This window comes from Macrobrachium rosenbergii, chromosome 3 (genome assembly GCF_040412425.1).
Source record: "Macrobrachium rosenbergii isolate ZJJX-2024 chromosome 3, ASM4041242v1, whole genome shotgun sequence".
NCBI lineage: Eukaryota > Metazoa > Arthropoda > Malacostraca > Decapoda > Palaemonidae > Macrobrachium > Macrobrachium rosenbergii.
In genome coordinates this window covers 24,942,261-24,960,752 of record NC_089743.1, presented here as the reverse complement: position 1 = coordinate 24,960,752, position 18,492 = coordinate 24,942,261, and the positions used below count along the sequence as shown (strand labels likewise).

Genomic DNA, 18,492 nt, shown 5'->3' with positions numbered 1-18,492 from the left:
ACAAATTTCTTTTCTTTTGTAATTATTTTTTTAACATTAGTTATATAACATTCAGACAGAGGAAGTGCACAAGACAGAAAACAGTGAGTGTGACACCTCAGCATTTCATGCATAACCCAGTAAAGGAAAAATGTGACCCAAAATAATGATGATAGATTTGTTGTTAAGAACTGTGGCACCTCAACTTAACAGACTGTTTCTTCCCCTTCTGATAAGTAATGAAATCCATCAAATAAAGAATATTGGCATATAGCCTCCACAATACAGTAGCTTGGAGCAACTTGCTTAGTTTATATAGTATACAGCAATTTTATATAAAGTAATAATAGCCCATTGTTATTGGCATTTTATAATTTTCATTCAGTTTAAAATATTATTTTACTATTCAGTTTCAGAGACATTATCTTCAGAATGAATTGCTTCTGAAAATATGTACACTAAAGTACTGTACAGTTTAGCTTAACAAAAATGTAGCTGATTGCAGTAGATTTTATCTCCTTACCAGGTATATTTACCAGACATGTAAAATAAACAATAATCATGCAGTATAAGATAAGGACCTAAGCTTTGTGAGTCTGTTTTAACATAAGTTATGAACCACTTCACTCTTACAGCCCCAACCCCCATTTCTCTCTCTCTCTCTCTCTCTCTCTCTCTCTCTCTCTCTCTCTCTCTCTCTCTCTCTCTCTCTCTCTCTCTCTCTCTCTCTCTCTGTGGCACAGTATTTTTATTGACAATTATTTAATATAAAACCGTATAGTCCGACCTCTTAAATCTGTCATTCCGTGGTCTGGGATCTTTTTGAATCAGCCACCATTAGTTCATGATTGGCTACGAGGGCGACACCACACGTCATCTCAGTTTTCGGATTTTTAGTTAATATAATGTAAAACTCAAAAACATACAACATGGTAAAGAATCGTAATTTACATATACTGCACTCGTGTATCATCAGATCTCGTGTTTCATGCTATCATTAAGATTTCGTCCAAATATATGATTTTGTCATGTATACATCATGTCTAGTGCAAGCTGTATTTTGAGTAGATTACACTAGGCTAGGCTTTCTATGCCTGTCTCAGTTTTGGCAGATACTATTGATAATGCACATTATATCTGAGTTAGCTTTAAACTAATCAAAAACAGGACTAGAAGCCAAAGGTCATTAGGTTTAATGTGAATCTTCATACATTAAATCAGGCTTACCATCCGATGACTTGTCTAAGAATTCATCACTATTTCTTTGAGTAACAGCCACTCACTACTGCATGCAAGACACTGGACTAAATAACAAAAAGTACTAATGTAAACAGTTAAATCGAGAAACAGCAGCTTGCCGATGTCAGTCATGGTGACTAACACACGTTTACTGTATTAAGGTTTGAGTTACAGTTGTCGACTTGCTGAAAATTTGCTAATTTTCAGTGGTGACTTCCATAAATAGAAATAAATCTTTGTTCATCCTTCAAGCAGTGGAGAGGAAAGTTTTAAGAAAGTATGCCACTAAATTTATGGCTGTAGCTGTGGTATGAGGAAATGAATAATGTGCATGCCACAAAGCATTTTGGAAGAGGCAAAAGCATCATCCAGTGCTGGCAAAATCACACCTTTACTTCATTTAATTTACTGCTTTTAGAATAAATTCTATTGCATTTTTAAACTCAGCTTTAATAATTTACGTAAAAAACAAATTGAAATGTGTTTCATTTAGAAACTAACAGCTGTGATGATGTTGGTAAAATGCAGTTAACCAGCTGATGATTTTAAGAATGTAAACATTAGCAGAATGTAAATGGCATGTGACTGCTATGTTCATGAATTATAATGCGATAATTATATAACAGTAATGCATGAAATATAATTGCATACAGTATGTAAAACAACAGTGTTACTAAAATTATCATTATTCTTAATACAGTACAACTGTGTTATACTTGGCTCTTGCAAATGGATGTCTGTGGTGTAACAACCTAATCAGGGTCAATATCTCTCTCTCTCTCTCTCTCTCTCTCTCTCTCTCTCTCTCTCTCTCTCTCTCTCTCTCTCTCTCTCTCTCTCTCTCTCACAAAACATGTGCAGGTTAAAGAAACAAAAGGAGCAGATTTTTAGATTTTGCTGAAAATGAAATCCAGAAATGTTTGAAGTGCCAGAAAACATTGAAATATGCCAAGAGATCAAAGATCAGGCCTATACAGTGAGCTTTTAAAGTGGTTTAAGTTCCGATGAACCTAAGATGTAAGCATTTCCGGGGGAGATACGGAGTAGGCCAGAATTTTTATAAGGAACTAAACCTAACAAATGACAGTGATTATTCATAAGCTTTGTTCTACTATTGATGGCACAACAATATATTTGTGGAATTAGGTGGTGGGACTTTGTTTATGTAGGGGTTTTTTAGGGGTGGTTTCTGTCATCCAGGATTTTCTGTGGTTTGGGTATGGCCTGGTCCCAAGGGAGCCGGTTTAAAGACATTGGACTGTATTGTACCTAATACATTAATGTATTGGGACATACATACATACATTTTCAGTCTCCTTATGTGTGCATGTATATACATACACATATGCATTGCATTAGGGTAAGGTATACACTTAGTGTGTGTTTGCCTCTCTCTCTCTCTCTCTCTCTCTCTCTCTCTCTCTCTCTCTCTCTCTCTCTCTCTCTCTCTCTCTCTCTCTCTCTCTCTCTCTCTCTCTCTCTCTCAAAAATTTAAAAAATTTCAAAAAGAATTGGCATTTGCTTACAAGCCCTTCTTTTTATCTATATGCATGTGGATATACAGTACATGCACACTTATGCAGACTGAAAGGTATATGTGCTTTATGTAGCAGTACATTACTGTTTAAGTATAAAACTGTACTGCACTAAAGAAAAGAGAGAGAGAGAGAGAGAGAGAGAGAGAGAGAGAGAGAGAGAGAGAGAGAGAGAGAGAGAGAGAGAGAGAGAGAGAGAAGGGGGTACAGTAAGTGTAAAGTGTTTCATTACTTAGGTTAAAGTAGAGGCACAAATATTGTTATTGTTTTTTATTACATTTAGTGTTGTATATATCTAGTAAGCATACCTGTTAAGTAAACAGGACTGCTGCAGTCAGCTGTGGTAAGTGCGAACTTGATCTGAACACAATGCATGGATGTACATATAGAAATGCACAAATATACAAAGAGAGAGAGAGAGAGAGAGAGAGAGAGAGAGAGAGAGAGAGAGAGAGAGAGAGGCACCATGGTATGTGGATAGTTTTATGTAATGGGATTACTATGTACGTATAGAGATGCACATATACACAGACTGAAAAATACTTGTATAACATGTAACACTACATTACTGTATTAAGTAAAATATTGTACAATAAACCCCCTGTATTTGCATTCTCACGATTTGCGGATTTCTCTGTGGAACATATATACACATTATTCACAGAAAATTTGCCTATTCATGGTATTGTGCACTGAGAAATATTCACTAATCACTGTATTTTCATATTTTCATGACTAAATGCATTTTTTGTGGTAAAACTATTGAAATACTCAGGTATAAGAGGGTTTTTTGTGTTTGAACTATCAAATTAGGCAGTTCTAAGTGGTTTTAGAGGGGTTTTTAGTATTCGTGGATTTTAGCTATTTGGGGAGGGGGCTGTGGTACACGTCCCCCGTGAATATGGCAGGTTTACTGTGCTGCATGAACTAAATGTTGATAAAAATACTGTACCAGAGAGAGAGAGGGAGAGGGGGGACGGGGAAGGGTCCACCACAGTACAAACAAGCCTCTTTCCAGAGAAGGCAGACAAGATCCAGGAGAGTTCTGACTTTGATCCCCTTGCTTCCCTGTTCTTAAACTCAGCAGCCACCAAAGAAGGTAGAGGGGAGGAATGAATTCATCCACCACCTTTCTAAGGTAAACCACAAACATGACAGGTAGAAGCAATCAAAGATACTGCCATTGTGTGAGAACACTTGGGTTGTGTGTGCTCCTGAGAATGTGGACACACTGAATAAGAGGGTTCAGCTGTACTCACTCCCAGATGTGAGTAAGAACCTAACCTGTTTCTTAGGTGTGTGTGTGTCAGTAGAACTTGTGCATGCAGAGAGAACAAGTTGCACATGCACATTCCCACTTAGCTTCTTAGAGGTAAAGGGAGAACAGTTATCCCAGCTCACAGGAGGGATGAGGAGGGAGCAATCTTCCAGACTAAGTAGGAGATGTTGCCCAGCCAAAGGTATCAAGATGATGCAAAGGTGATCTCACCAAGGAACAGGAGCGTGTGCGAGAATCTCACAAGGACTTTTTACTTTAGGGCTTAGACTTCCCTTTCTTCTACCTCTGCCTATCTCCAGAGCGAAGGAGGAGGATGAAGATGAGCAAGAGGAAGATGAAAACAGTGACTGAGAGGATGAGGAGGAAGCACATTGAATACATTTTTTCCCTTTTTTCTCAAGAGCCATGCTCACCTTCCACACCAAAGGGTTGGTTTAAGTTAGACTCAAAGATGTTATGCTTAAACTTTTAAAAAATTATTTTTTTTAAGCATAATTTGACAATGTACAGCAGATGCATTATGTACATCATGTAATTATCTTGTACACTAGTTAGAACTTTTAACCCAATTCGCATATATGATATATTTTTATTTTGCGTATGGCCATTTCATTCTCAAGATACAACTTCATGGTCCATTGTATGGTCCATTAGTATGCATGATCACAGTATAATATGAATGATAATAATACATTATAAACTCTGCAATGTAGTGCCTTTATGCTCATTAAATTTTCCCATAAGTTATAACAGATACTGTCTCCCTGCATTGTGTGGGAGCCAAAACGCATATTTTGAAGCCTTATCCTTCCACATCTAGAGGCGCCTCCTGATATTATTTTTTAAAGATAGAGTAAATCCATTAGAAAAAGGGTAAATATATGTTAAATTGATGGTAACAGCAATGATACTGCAGTGTTAGTAATCATAATACTGACACTCCCTACTTAATGACATACTGGTTTAACAAATGCTCAAACTTACAACCAGCCCTCTGACCAGTAGGTATTCTATGCAATACAAGATTTGCACATGTAAGCTGCAGGTTCCATAAATACAGTAATTGTATAAATGTCTCCCTGTCTGTTTAACCCCCCTCTTCCTCTCTTGCATTGTGTACAGTTATTTTAATCCAGTTTTTGATAAAAATGTGATTGATATGATTGTGTTTATCAGCAAACACATTGCATTACTTACTCAACCTGTTATACATTAGTACTGAAGCTCAAGCCTTTCCATGGACAGCTTTGTATTTCTTTTTCGTTTTTAAGCAGACAAACAAACTACTGTACGCTGTACATAATTGCCAGTCAGCCAGTTCTACTACCGTTCCTATGTTTGTATGTGTATGTTAACCTGACCCTATTCCTACACAGGTTCATGATGACAGTGTCATTTCAGCCACCATGTCTTACAGAAGGTAACTCCCCAGAATTAATTTTATTGAGTACCTTTTTTTTTTTGTTGGATCACTGAAAAATCATTTTCTTTACAGGCATGAAGTGGTAAATGTCAACTTACGTTCCAAACCAGGCTGGTTATTTGAGAAAAACCCTTTAGGCAAGGTTCCTGTTCTAGAAAAAGATGGCGAAACAATATATGAGTCTCTTATTACATGTGATTATTTGGATGAAGTTTACCCAAACCCACCTTTGTACCCATCAGATCCTTGGAAGAAAGCCCAAGATAAAGTTCTTATTGACAGATGGGCCAAGGTAAATATGTCAAGTTTCTTATGGTTTTCACAAAAACTGACATTTCATATAAGTAACTTACCAAGTAATTAAATTACTTTAGCTATAGCCTTAACCTTGTGCGGTAACCCTAAATTCAAAATATCATGTCAGTGTTTCCATTGCATAATGTAGGTGACAGGCCCCCGCCCACTGCATTGGTTACTTGGTAATGACAGTAGCTGGCCAGCTCATTCTGCTTTCGCTGCTTGCACGAGTAACATCGTGCAGTAGCTGCTCCACCCTTGTTTCACTGGTTGTTTAGTATTTCACTGGACGTGGACAACACTGGTTGGTCTTCCCGCTTCCTGTTGAGCGACACAAGGAGGCTTTTGGCAGCCCACAGCTTTCTTGCAGCTTCGCAGTGGATCCCTCAGTCTTTGCATTGGTCCAACTTCCTTCACACCCATGGGATTCTCCAGTAACAATCTCTCCAGATCATCCGTTCATAAAGTGCCCCCTTTTGAATGCCAGGTGCCCGAAGCACCACTCCAAGCACTGTCACGAGCGCCCAGCGCCCGTTCCTGAGAGCCCAGTCCCAGCTCCAGTGCGTCCAGCACCAGCTTCCGAGCGCCTGGCGCCACCGCCTGAGCTCCTGGCACCACCGACCAGAGACCCAGCACCAATTCTTCGTCACCCGTTTACCGCTCTCATGCACCAAGCACCCACCTCGGATCAAGAGGAGCCTTCTCTGCCACCTATCAGGCAACAGCTTTCTGAGATTATGAGCTTCATTAGGAAACCAGCCACCTCTAAGCTTCCTCAGGACTTATCCCTGTCTCCAGTCTCTTCAGATGATGAAGAGGAGATTAACCAAGATTCTGCTCCTCCTTCAATGTGTGCAGCTCTTCTTCACTATGTATATATACATATATGTGTGTGTAATATATATAACCATCAATATGGGGTAGAGGACACACAGATGTACAAACTGTCTTTATTCCAACATTTCGTAATTATCCATTTAATTACATCATCAGGGCTGTTAAAATGAAACATAAAATTCCTTGTAAAATTGTAAAAACTAAAAATTAAGAATTTAAAAATTAAGAATTTAAAAAGGTAAAAATTATTCTTACCAAATTTAAGAAGTACATACAACATTAAAATTAAGGGAATGAACACAATTTGGAAAACCTTTACATTAGACTGAAAAGTAACAGAAATTCAGTAAACTAAAAATGAAAATAACAGCTAACAGAGTAATAGAACAAAAGGTTAAACGACCGACCTAGAGGAGTGACAGCGTCAAACTAAACGTAAACATAAATGGAAACAACACAAGTCAAGACAAATACAGGGGGGAGGAGGAAGTATGAGTGTTTAAGGACAGAACAAGTTGTTTAATCAAAAGTGATTCTAAAATAACAAGATTTTAGCTTTAAAGACCACCCAGTGCAAGCTATGTACAGTATGAGGAAACTGTAGCTGTCTAAGGAGGTATAGTCTCCTGCAGCAAGTACAGTATAGTAGCAGATCTTGATCTACTCACTACCATTATCTCACATGTATCAGACTTTACTTTTTCTACAGATACAGTATAGGGAATTATCCTTTCACTAGTCTGTGCAGGGCTATTGACATAGGATCATCTAATGATCTACGATGTGTCAAAATTTTGAAAAGGGAGCTCCTCCCAGGACTGTTAGACCTCCTTCCTGAGACATATCCTTAGTGTTGAAGCATCTTTCAAGCCCAGCATATGGGATACTTCAGGAGACTTCCCTCAAGTATCTCATATATGAGTGAACTTCATGCTCTGTCCAGTGATATCTTGCTTGTAAAGAGTTGGAAGGCTTGTTCTGTGTGAAGAAGCCATGAAGATTTATTTTGGGATGGCCTAAGTTTTTTGACTAGGTGGGTTGCATTTGTTTTTGTAAACCAGCATGTATAAAATGGAAGTGACTTAAAACACAATCTCTTACTGGCTTAGGCAAGTTATTTTAAAGGTTTATGTCCTATGGAGGTCAACAAACTTTTATGTACAATTTTATACACAAGATCTATTCTACACACTAGGTGGCTTTCCAAGTCTGAAGGAGTATTGGAACAGAAAAGAATAGTCGACATTCCGCCCTGGTGTTGCCAGAAAAGAATAGTCGACATTCCGCCCTGGTGTTGCCAAAATGGATAAGCAGCAGGCAAAGGAAAATGATGAAGTCTACAGTGGGGAGAGGATCATTGAAGAAAGCAGTAAAGATTAGAAAATAGGGTAATAGTGTAATTCTTGGGCTAAGTCTGCTGAAACAGAGCTAGTGCAAGGATGAGCAGAAATAGAATTGTATTGAGTGGCAAAGGAGTTATGCCAGGAAATGCAGTGATTAGAGGGGGAATAGTATCTGGATCTGTGCCATGTCAGAGTAATAAGAAGAGCTTTTTTTTTTTTAATGACTCAACTCATTACTGCTTTGGGGAGCAAGAGCAGTCATGGGCACACTGCTGCTGATAATCAGAGGTGACAGAAGGCTGAGCAACATGCTGAGAAGGCTTCGAGCTGGTTTTCCTATTTACGTTTCAGATGAAGATTTCTCACAGTGCCATTTAGAAAAATTCTTGGAAGGAGGAGAAATTTCTGCTGCAGTTCTTGGAAAGCACTGCAGTAGATGAGTCCACATGTAAAGGGATGCCTTCAAACTATGGCTCAGGGACAGCAGGTGAGGATAAGGCCACAACCAAAATTGCAGGTTAGACAATGGAGGCATAGGTGCAATCAATATCATGGCTGGCAAGGAAGACAAGAACTTCATCAACTTCATGTCTGCCACAGTGGTCACAGTCAAAGAAGTATGAACTGATGTGATGAAGTGGAAACCAAAGGCAGATCAGGAAGCAGTGGAGGAGGCAGTACTAGAGGAGTCACAGAAATGGAAGGGGCCACAATTACTCCATCCACAGACAGGCCAATAACAGCCATAAAATGGTCTTGAAACAAATATTGTGAATGTGAATCCATAACCTTCAGGGACTGCTACAAAGGCAGAAAGGTAATATTGGAAGGAACAGGTGCAGTTGAAGCGTGATGACAAGTATGTGAGATGAAACTAGAAACTAAGGGTGGGATGCCAGGAGATGGAGGAAAATCCCTCGTAGGGGTGGCAGGGCAATCCAGGGAAGGGGACTTCCATGGAGGTGAATTTTTTTGAGGAGAAAAAACAGTGGGAGTTGAGATGTTTGATATAATCTTGCAACTTCCACCCTTATCCTTCTTGGATCTAGGAGCCTCATGAAAGAAAATTTGAGTCTTAACTGCAGGAGTGATAGTGTGGCTCAGTGACAAAGAATCTGTGGGAACATTCATAGGGGCCTTGGGAGCATGACACTTGAAAGCTCTCCTTTGTGAGTAAAGAATACTGGGCAGCAAACCAATCATTACACACTGGGCAGGTATTCTGTGGGGAATACTGTTGCTGATAGCAAGAAGGGCACTGTCATTGTGAGTCCTTATCCAGTGTGAACATGTGAGAGCTACAATCATGCCCCACTAGCCCTGCATAAGCATGCTGAGTCCTAATGAATATGACACTTCTGATCTCCAGAAATACAGAACCACAATCATTGAGGTCTCAAAATAGTTTACAAATAATGACAGGATTAAAAACCCTTAAATTAGACAACACTACTACTGTAATCCCCAGAAATACTGAATCACAAACAGTGGGAAATAAGATAATTTATACAAGCAAAAAATCATACCTGCCAGACAATATTAACAAGATTAAAAGCCCTTAAATTAGGCCATGAAAATAAATGTTAAATGAGTTGTTACAAAAAATAGCTCTGAGGACAGAAAATGGAGAACCAAAGGCAACCCATTACTGTGAATCAGGCATAACAACATAAACTGTAGTAATATGGAAAATAAGGTAATATACCATATAAAAAATATGGCAAACAATCCCAGAATGCGAAAACTGCCTACAAACAAATATTATTCTGAAGAAAAAGTACAGCATTAAATAAGTAAAACACAAGTCACACATGGAAAAATGGAGCCTTGGATATTTCAGAAGAGTGTCTTTTAGGATCTATGAAGTTGGTGTTGCTGGAAACCCATTTGTTTGGAAGCAAGATTATTTATGATTAATTTTGTTTGTTAAAAATTTCATGTTTAATGTTACTGTTGAGTATTATGTACAGCATACACTAGATATTCAGTATTATTATATGTTTGGCAGCTATCACTTTTTTTACATTTTAAGTGCACAACATCTGCTTCCACTATTTGCCAAACAAGATTTTTCAACTCTGATGCAATCTTATTTGGCTGTGATTGTGTATGTGATCAAACATAAAGTGACATATTTGTAGTAGGTTTCTGTTTTTTTCCTTTCTAAAAATTATCTTCAATCAATAGACCTAGACATTGTTGTGGCAGCAGTGAATGAAGTGATGGTGGTTTATGAGGAGGAGGTGAAGCTTTGCTTGGATACTCAGAGTTGGTGTGCTTTGCAAAATCCTTCAAGCTGCCCCTTTAGGATGGCAATCCACAAATGGGCAGTAGCTCAGGATACAATGACTAATATTTGGAGTATGGTGCAAGCCAAATTACTAGTGTTGGAAGAGTAACTTGTTTTAAGTAAATTGATGACCTGCTTCTGCAGACATAGTTCATTTATACACTTCAGTTTTAGATTATATTCATTGCTTATCATCAGAGCAGGGCACTTGTAAAATCAGAATTTGTATGAGAACAACTGGAACTGTTTACATGTTGGTGTTTCATCCTTTTGTTTGGGTTAGAGTGAGTGCATATATGGAATAGTGGTTTGTGCTGTAGAAATATTAAAACTTACTAAATACTTTTTTTTTAGTTGGTGAAGATAGGTAGATATTGTGCTTTTTGTGTTTAGTATTGTTTGCACCATATTTTTACTGACAGTGTGAAATGATACACATATACTACTTGTTGTTGTTGAGGTGAAATGCATTCACAGTTAAAAATTATCTCTGATACCTTTTCATAAAAGTTTGTCTGAACATTTTGTAACACTTTAGGAAGGGTTTTGTTAAAGAATAACGACAACGACAGAGTGGTCAATCCTTCTCTTGTGACGTATCACTACTTTATTGGTACCATACAGAAATAACCAGTTGATGGGCAAGTAAAAGACTTGAGAAATTCAACATTAAGGGAAATTACCTATTTTATTCGTTGGAGAATTGCTTGAGTTTGTATTGACTAATGCTAAAGTGAAGCTAAAACTGAAATGTAATGTTTTTGTGATACAGTACTGTACGGAATATTGTTTCATAAATACTGTATAACCATACAGTCTCACTCTTTAGTTCTAAATGGTTAACCTGATTAAGATTTACTGAGAGGATCTTGTTACTTTCAGAGAGTATCATTTCAAGTTGGTGAGACCCCACATCTCTCATTGCCCCTGTTCAGGATGACACTTTATTCTTTAATTAGTGATAACTGGGTCCCAATTAGAGGATGAGGAGAAAGGACCTCTTATGAGACTGGTTCTATTAAAGCAATATAAAATGTTTTGAAAACTTATTGTGTGTCTGCTGAATGCCAAAACATTCCCTTACTCTTAGTCCACATTTCAGTCCATTGCTGATAAACCACACCTCCTTGGTGCTGTTTTTTTAGCATCTCAATCCTGCCTTCTTGTGGATCTTTGACATCCAGTGCTTGGCATCAATATAGATTCTGTCTGTTCAAATTTTGTTGAGATTTCATTAGTAGCCAGTTTTCCTTTTACAAGGCAGAACATTAACCTTACTTGTAACATTTCTCTTAAACTATTGTCTTGAAGAGTAAAATGTCTCTTTAGTTGAAGGCATTTGAAGTAATGAACAGCTTTCTGATTAGAAAGATTTCATCAGATAAGAAAAGCAGTGTGCCAGAACATTCATTTTGTCACCTTACTCAAGGACTTAGGGTCACTTAGAGTTTGGGTCATTTGTTGACCCATGCTATACTGTAGTCTGTTCAACATTCTAAGATTGCTAGGGTGGGGCCAGGAAAAGAATACAGTGTTGCCAGATCTATTTATCCTTTGAAATCTCATCCTCGAGGTTAATCCCTTGTTTATGGCTTTACCTGAGATCTGTCATTTTGTGTACTTCATTTTCTCAAGAAACAATGAGTAATTTTTGGTTGTTCTTAATGATTTTCTGTTCTTTGTGTGCTTTTTGGAAATAATAATCATAGTTCTTATAATAATACCATAATGTGTTTAATGCATTGACACTTAAAATTTGTGTGGGTGGTTCAGCAGGAATGGCTTTTCAAGCCATTTGATTATTGTCCATATTCCATATTAGCATTTATTTATGGTTACATGACTGTATTTTTTCAGTGCCTTTACAGGTTAAATAAGCTACTTATCACTTAGGAGAGAAAAATAAATTACCATTAATTACAGGGCACCCTTGTTGTTTCTTTAATATGAAATATTTTAAAATGTTATAAACAGTTTACTTGACCTGGGAGTAAAGATGTTGGCTGTGGGGAGATCTGATCCGCTTTGGCTATCCCTTGGGCTATCAATACTGTCCAGTGACTGGCTGCTTGAGTTGACCACCATTGTTATTGTTTTAGATCGAGCTGGCCACATAAATGCCCTCGCTGATCACGTGTCAGGGAAACTGAGGTTTGGCAGCGGCGGCCAAAAATTATGCCATGTCTCTTTGTTTTTATGAAGATAAATTAGGCTTGTACTGCAAATATGTGAAGTCTAATATGTTTCGATGTTATCTTTAAATGAATAACATTTCTTTTTTAAATTTCACATGAACAAGCTCTAACAAGGCAAAACTTTTAATCATAACGAGACATTTGACACCGTTGTATTCTTTACCTGGCCCCACCCCAGCGATCTTAGAATGTTAAACAGACTATAGTTTGATAAGCCTAACCCAAAATCTGGTGGACTGGCAAAATATTGAAGGTGTTACTTATTTTGTTAGTGAATATGTTGAAGTAATATTGTTCAGATACCCACTTTGGAGGTATATAGAGTGAGTTGTGCAACATTCTGTGCTGAATGGAATGGGATGACCAGTGGAAAAGGAGGAATATGAAGCAATATGAGGTAGGGTAGTTTATTTTTATTGAGTATGGGAACTGAGTTAAAATACTTAACCCTTATGGGGTGGGCCCAAAGTGTCGATCTTATAATGAAATTTAAATTTTACCTATTCATTAAGTATCCATAGGTTAAATCAGTGTGACCAATTCAAAGACAAGATAAAATTCAAGGTGGCATTCTTTTTAGTTATTTAAATAGTCACTGACTGGGATGGTTACATTTGATCTGGTCATAACAGTTACAGCTTTTAGCTGCTTTATTGGCATCTTTATTTCCTTTTATGCTCACATTGGCAGGGATCCATCTTGTTTCAACATTGACAGCAGCCTCTTATACTTTGTGGAATGTAAATGAAATATGTAACTTGCTGTATGAGAGAATTTTTATAGGTTTTTAATAGTTTCAGTAGCACTTGTAGAGTTGCTGAAAATTAATTTCTGTGGTGAAATATTTTTGTTGATGCCCAAAGTCTGTTTCATGGAAGGAAGAGAGAGAGAGAGAGAGAGAGAATGTTGTCTATGCTCTTTCCTTGTCCTTAACAAAACAAAATAAAAATAAGGCGTGGACATTACTTTATCTGAGGTATGGTGTCACATGGAAATGTTTCTGTGTGTATCACTCATGAAAAAAGTGTAATTGGTTTGCTGCTTTATACATGAATAGGGGATATTGAGATATGGGAATCTTAAAACTCTGGAAGATAATCTAACCTTTCATTTTAATTAGATCTTCCTATCTACTTTAAACCAGAGTATAAAGATTTGCAAGGAATTATCAGGTAATATAAAATTTTTTTAGGTATCTCAAGCATGGTACAAGATCCGGTTTGCTGTTGGAAATGAAGAAATAATGGCAAAGGCACTTCAAGAATTGCATGAAGGGTTAGACATTTATGAGTCAGAGCTGAAGAAGAGGAAAACAAAATTCTATGGTGGTGCAAAGCCAGGTAAGAATTTGCAGTTGATTAATTTGAGTTTCCCTATACTTTCTTCCTGAAATGAAATTTTTATGTTCATACTATTCACAAATTTCTTATTTTACTTATGCATTAACGCTTACTGCGCAGCTTCTCAGCCAGTGATTAGTCCTAGTGACATGTGGAAACCCCTTCTCATTTGTCATTTTTCACTTAGCTTTGCTGCTGATTACAGTCAGTTCTCAGCTTATTTGAGCTTCAAGCTGTGTACTTAAGCATCCCTCTGGAGCTCAGGTAACCCGATGGGTGCAAGTCTGTCACAACTGGTAAGCCACAGTATACCAGCACTTCAAGAGCCACAGCTTCAGGAACCTTCTTCTAAAGCAACTGAGAGGAACCAGCTTTTCGGATGAAGACGTGTGACCCAACAGACTACCATAGCAGCCAGAGAACTTTTTTTGCTGCTGAAACTCCTGTATCGTTGCAGGCAGTCTTGAAACTATGTCAACTGAGAAATGAACCAAAACCATTGAAATGTCTATGTCTATCCCCATTTATTATTGCTTTCTTGAAGGCAGTCAATTCCAGTTTTCTTCAGTAGATCTGCAGTTCCAGATGCCAGCTTAGGTCATTATACAATTTAGATCCCTTCAGGGTTCTGTTATTGACTTGGGTAGAACTAATTTGCCATTCAGTTACTTCTGCAGTCTTATGCTAGACCAGTGTACTTAGGCTACCAGTGGTGCCTAGGTCTGGACAAGAACTTTTGGAGTTGTCTTAAGGCTAAAACACAAGGCAGGGAACTGAAAAAAACTTGCTTTTCTGAACAATGATCAGATCTTCTCTTGAAGCTGAACAAGGGACTTGTTACAGGAACTTGTGCAGTGGGCTGTGGTTTATGATCAGGCTCCAGCTTCCCATTGGTCTCAGAACTAAAAAACAGGAAACCATAGAACCTGGGAGAACTGTTTGTCACTTCCTCCATCAACTGTTTCCTTGATCAACAACTCCATCTCACTGTCCAAGTCCTTTGATCTTTCATGATTGCTCTAATATGTCCTATAGTCCACTGGGTGTGATTTAAGTTGGTTTGGCTTGTGCCTAGAAAGGGGATTTGATAACAAGCATGACTCACATCCACTAACCACAACTTTGCTCCTATCTTGCCATGACATCCAGAATCTCTGGAGATAAGCCCCACTGGCAGAAGAGATGATGTGCATGGCCAGACAATTTCATTTTCATCTTCCTCCTCGAGCCAGAGAATTTGGTCATTCGTCCTTGGGCCAGAGAATTTGGTCAAAGACTGCTGCTTTTTTCTCAGCTGAAATGGCAACCACTGCCTCCTCAGTGTGATGTGCTGAAGGAGTGGAATGCTGTTCTCTCAAGGGGGTAGATGCTGTCCTTGGTTGGCTTGGTCTGCTCAGCAAAGAGGGTGATGGCATTGAGGGAATTCTATAGGTTGCTTCACCAAGATTCATCACCGTAGTCCTCATTGTGTTTGCTGACAACTTTTCTACCAGTTCTGTAACAGATTTCTCAGGGAACAAGTCCAGATACTACAACACAAACATCCTCTGCATTCTTCTTTATCTGACTGGCTGATTCTGCTCACAACACTAGGCAGGCTGCTGCTGCAAATAGTGTGTCTTTCTCTAGTATCAGGTTTGATACTACAGTAAACCCCCTGTATTCACAGTCTCACGATTTGCGGACTCACCTATTCGCGGATTTCTCTATGGAACATATATACACATTATTCGCTGAAAATTCACCCATTCACGGTATTTTTCACTGAGAAATATTCACTGATTACTATATTTTCATGGCTACATGAAAATATAATAATCAGGTAGCACTCAAGTTACAATAATTCACCTTACGATAATTCGATTTTGCAGTGGGGTAAGCAATTACAGTAAACCCCCCTTATTCGCGGTCTCATGATTCGCGGACTCACCTATTCGTGGATTTCCCTATGGAACATTTGTATGCATTATTCGCTGAAAATTTGCCTATTCACAGTATTTTTCACTGAGAAATATTCACTATTTACTGTATTTTCATCTCATTTTCATGACTAAATGTACTTTTTGTGATAAATCTATTAAAATACTCGGGTAATGCTCGAGTTACGATAATTAACCTTACAATAATTCAATTTTTCAATGGGGTAAGTAATTAATACAGATACGATATTTAGAAAATATTTTAAAATTTTGCGCGGGCGCAGGAAGCAGCGTAATCAGGCAGTGAGAGAGAACAAATTACAATAGATAACTTTTCCTCCATCTCTTTATCCCATCTTCTAGTTAAAAAAGTAAAAGAGAATGATGAAAGTATTGTTAGTAAAGTTGTACTCTTGTGTAAATGCGTACAGCCATAAACGACCGAGCGAGAAACTGCTGTTTTGCTTATAACTGAACCGGATAATAACAGCTGTTTACCTGGTATTTCAACCATCGTACGGTAATAAACAATTACCATAGGTTATAGCACAAATGACGTTAAGTAGCATAGGACTGACATATTTTTATGTTATACCCTTATTTGGTGTGGATAAAAGATGGCCAAGGAAATATACTGCTAAATTTAAGCTGCAAGTTGTGGCTGAAGCTGAGAAAACAATGTTCAAGCTGCTAATGACTATACTGTAAATTATCGCGCATCGGCAACATGGATGAAACTTGACCTTAGTTAAAATGGGAGGAAAGTATTTTAATCAAAAGTATTGGGCATGAAAGAACACATTACTGTTATTTTTATGCCGATAAACGATAAATACTTAAAGCTAGTATTATGATGAAATCAAGTGAAAATAGCGAACGGAATCTTGATTTTGTTGTTTACACAAACACCCCCAAACGGCCAACGTCATCTATTAACGAAAATGATAGCTAAATTAATTTCAGAACGAGACGTATTTTAGTTACATTTCGACTTAAAAACACTTCATATAATGAAAAATAATCTTGCCCCATATAAATAAAGTATCTAGAGATTCATTTACGCTAACTAGAAGCAAGAAAAGCGCTCTGAACTGAGTTAAATAAAGCGAAATAAACTTACCTCATAATCGATTACCAAAACATTGATCACTATGATCGCAATTTATAATACAAAAGCATTATAAGAATCTATATATACAATATTATTGGATACAGTGAATTAAGGCATAATATTTTAAAAGATCCATAGAAAAGATGCATATTCGTTATGTTGATGTTTGTATAATATGATATGTGAATATAGAGTACAGTACTGTATAATGTAGGCTAGGCTACCATTTATGTATACGATATACCATAGTGTAGGCTAAGCTAATTCTTGTTTGTTATTCAATTTCTCTTTTTATTGAATTATTATAAGTTACTTTGCATGAACCTCCAGAATTAGCTGATATTAACAATTACTATACCATGTACGTATAGAGTTTACTTTATAGTGTAGGTTAGGCTACCATATATCTATACACGGTGCCAAATACCCTAGTGTAGGCAAGGCTATATTCGAGATACATTTTTTCCAACACACGATGGTTTTTTTTGGAACCTAACCCCATCGTAAGTAGAATAATACCTGTATAAGCATTTTTAGGTTTTTCTTTGTTTGAACTATCAATATAGGCAGTTGTAAGTATTCTCGGGGTTTAGCTATTCGCGGGGGGCGCAGGTTGTGGTACACATCCCCCATGAATCCGGAGGGTTTACTGTACTCAGTTTGCTAGAAGTTTTGTCTTAGCTACAACTGAAATGCCATATAGTTTGCCTAGTGCAGTTGTGGAATCTTTTGATCTCCAATGATTAAATGAGCAAATTCATTCCTGCTTTCTGCTGATGTCTCCAGAATTCATGTGTATTGGTTTTATTTTCTATGCCATCATATTTATTTATCACTTTTCCTATAATTTGTCTTTCTCTGCAGGCTGATCTCCCTTTGGAGCCCTCCTGGGAGCTGAAAACCCTTATGAACCTGTCAATAGACTATTAACCTGTCAATAGACTATAGTCTATTGACTGGTCCATAAGGGTTTTCAGCTGAAGATTTAAAGAAAGAAGGGAAGAAAGGGCTGTGAGTTCTAAGGTACAAAGGAAAGGTGAAAGGTCCTCAGTGACAGTGTCATGCTCCCTTATGACAAAGGACTGATAAGTTCCAACAAAAAGAAAAAAAATTATGTCTGTTATATCTCCTTGTAAGCATGGTAGACAGTATTATGCTAACTACACTTAGGAATTACCCACTTAACCCATAAATATTTAACGAATGATGATCACCAGCCTTTTTGCAAAGAATACCTGTCTCTGACCGTGAGACATCTGTTGGTTGAATGCCCTAGCCTTGGGGATCTAAGGAATGATACCTCTCCAAGGCTCATGGTGATGATGGCAGGTTTATCCTTGCTAGGGTTTCAAGGAGAGGATGTTGCATATAATGCCAATGGCATTTAGCTTTATCTCAGAAGGTGGTCTTCTGGAAGAAATCTAATCTTAATTCTCTTGTTCTTATTTGTATAATGAGCTCTAAATGGTTTTATATTGACTATGTATTTGCTTGTAGTTTTTGTGTATTCTTGAAAGATCTACAAACACTATTTGATTTTCTGCCATGTAACAATTGCAGGAGGATTTTGAAGTTATTAGTATTTCAGTGTAGTTTAAACAGGCCACTATATCAGATTTATTTAATCCTATGCCTTGTTGTACTTGCGGGATAATTATGATATTTTTATTATCTGGTCTCTTTCATTTCTTCAAAGTTTTTTAAC

The 18,492-nt window shown here is 37.6% G+C and overlaps 1 protein-coding gene across 3 annotated transcripts in view; it reads left to right on the top strand.

Annotated features, from left to right (window-relative positions):
• The window catches only part of LOC136853380 (pyrimidodiazepine synthase-like), a 62,765-nt gene that overhangs the window by 12,736 nt on the left and 31,537 nt on the right, over positions 1-18,492 (top strand). For all 3 annotated transcript variants that reach the window (XM_067128838.1, XM_067128830.1, XM_067128847.1), the window contains exons 3-4: positions 5,528-5,747; positions 13,610-13,757. In XM_067128838.1, coding sequence (XP_066984939.1) covers positions 5,528-5,747; positions 13,610-13,757 — 368 coding nt within the window. The remainder of the gene's footprint in view (positions 1-5,527; positions 5,748-13,609; positions 13,758-18,492) is intronic.